At 32.1% G+C, this 1,522-nt stretch overlaps 1 protein-coding gene across 1 annotated transcript; it reads left to right on the top strand.

The window, feature by feature from the left end:
• The first annotated feature begins 40 nt into the window (after positions 1–40).
• On the top strand, positions 41–658 carry LOC103311573 (ATP-dependent DNA helicase pif1-like). Its single transcript, XM_008191233.1, has one exon. The coding sequence runs from the start codon at positions 41–43 to the stop codon at positions 656–658; it is 618 nt and encodes a 205-aa protein (XP_008189455.1).
• The last annotated feature ends 864 nt before the right edge of the window (positions 659–1,522 follow it).

Raw genomic sequence — 1,522 nt, 5'->3', positions numbered from 1 at the left:
TGAAAATGTTTCCCAAACATTAGTGAGAATTATAAGAATTATGCTTGGGTTAAGTCAACGAGCAATTCTTGCAGCAACGAATAATGATGTCCACGCACTGAATTTCACCATTCAATCAAAAATTGCTGGCGATTTGGTGACATACAAATCCGTTGATTCAATAACAAATCCCGATGATGTAGTAAATTATCCAACGGAGTTTTTGAACTCTCTGGAGATACCAGGATTTCCACCACATAACTTGCAACTGAAAGTTGGTACAGTTATTTTGATACTGCGTAATTTGAATCCACCGCGACTTTGCAACGGTACTCGACTTTCGGTAAAGAGACTTATGCCGAATTTAATTGAGGCAACCATTATTAACGGAAAGTACGCAGGTGAAAATGTATGTATTCCTCGAATACCAATGATTCCGACTGATCTTCCGTTTGACTTCAAACGATTGCAATTCCCAGTTCGCCTTGCGTTCGCAATGACAATTAATAAGTCGCAAGGCCAATCGCTTAGTGTTTGCGGGATAAATTTGGAAAATCATTGTTTTTCACATGGACAGTTATACGTTGCGTGTTCACGAGTTGGGAAACCATCCGCTTTGTTTGTGTTAACGACAGACAAAAAAACAATAAATGTGGTTTACCAAAGAGCACTACAATGAAACAATTAAATAACACTTCATTTTAGTAGGTAATTGTAATGAATTTATTACTGTTGTGAAATGAAATAAATATTTTCCTTTTCAAATATATAACAAAAAAAATTACAACGTTACTTAAAACGAATCTGGTGGCGAAACGGAGTTCGACGGGTCTGCTAGTATATATATATATATACGAATAAAGATATTCTCGAATCATATGAATTATAAATCATTCTACTATACATTTTTTATTATGCGTGGAATAATATTCAGAGCAGAACTTTAATTGTGTACATGATTCCTCTTTGGTATATACACAAACATAATATATTATGTACCTACACTTGATGATAAAATATTATGATGATATAGAGATGATGACATCCTCATTAAAAATAATCCTGAATATAATGTAACAAAGAAATTTACTAGGAATTTACTAGGAAGATGGATGATCAACTGTAATTATTAAAATTTTTAATGGTACCTAATCACATGATTTGGGAACTTTTTATCAAGTCATATTATAGTACATGAAAAAACATATTCTATTGATTTATCATAATAAGATATAAAGTCAACAAACATTGCAAAGTTTTTTTGAATACTAAAGGGTTTTTTTTTTTGTAATTGAACGAGGTCAATAAAAATAATAATTATGTTGTCAAAAATACTGTATTAACAACATATACCTACCCAGTACCCACCTACCTATACCTACTTACTTTATTATCCACGTACATATATGTATACAACGTAGGTATACCATATTTATATACCTAAATATTACAAACTGTTGTATATGTAAAAAATAAGCTGTAGGTTGTTCTAGGGTTGGATTTAGGTCAATTGGAGGGTCCGAGAGCGCAAAAGTATTTTGGC

The sequence above is a fragment of the Acyrthosiphon pisum genome, unplaced genomic scaffold (assembly GCF_005508785.2).
Source record: "Acyrthosiphon pisum isolate AL4f unplaced genomic scaffold, pea_aphid_22Mar2018_4r6ur Scaffold_6822;HRSCAF=7390, whole genome shotgun sequence".
In the NCBI taxonomy this organism is placed as follows: domain Eukaryota; kingdom Metazoa; phylum Arthropoda; class Insecta; order Hemiptera; family Aphididae; genus Acyrthosiphon; species Acyrthosiphon pisum.
Note: the sequence above shows the minus strand (reverse complement) of the source record. Positions and strands in the feature narration are given on the sequence as shown.

Coding starts and splice junctions, on each gene's coding strand:
- LOC103311573 (XM_008191233.1), top strand. CDS start 41: ATGCTTGGGTTAAGTCAACGAGCAATTCTTGCAGCAACGAATAATGAT.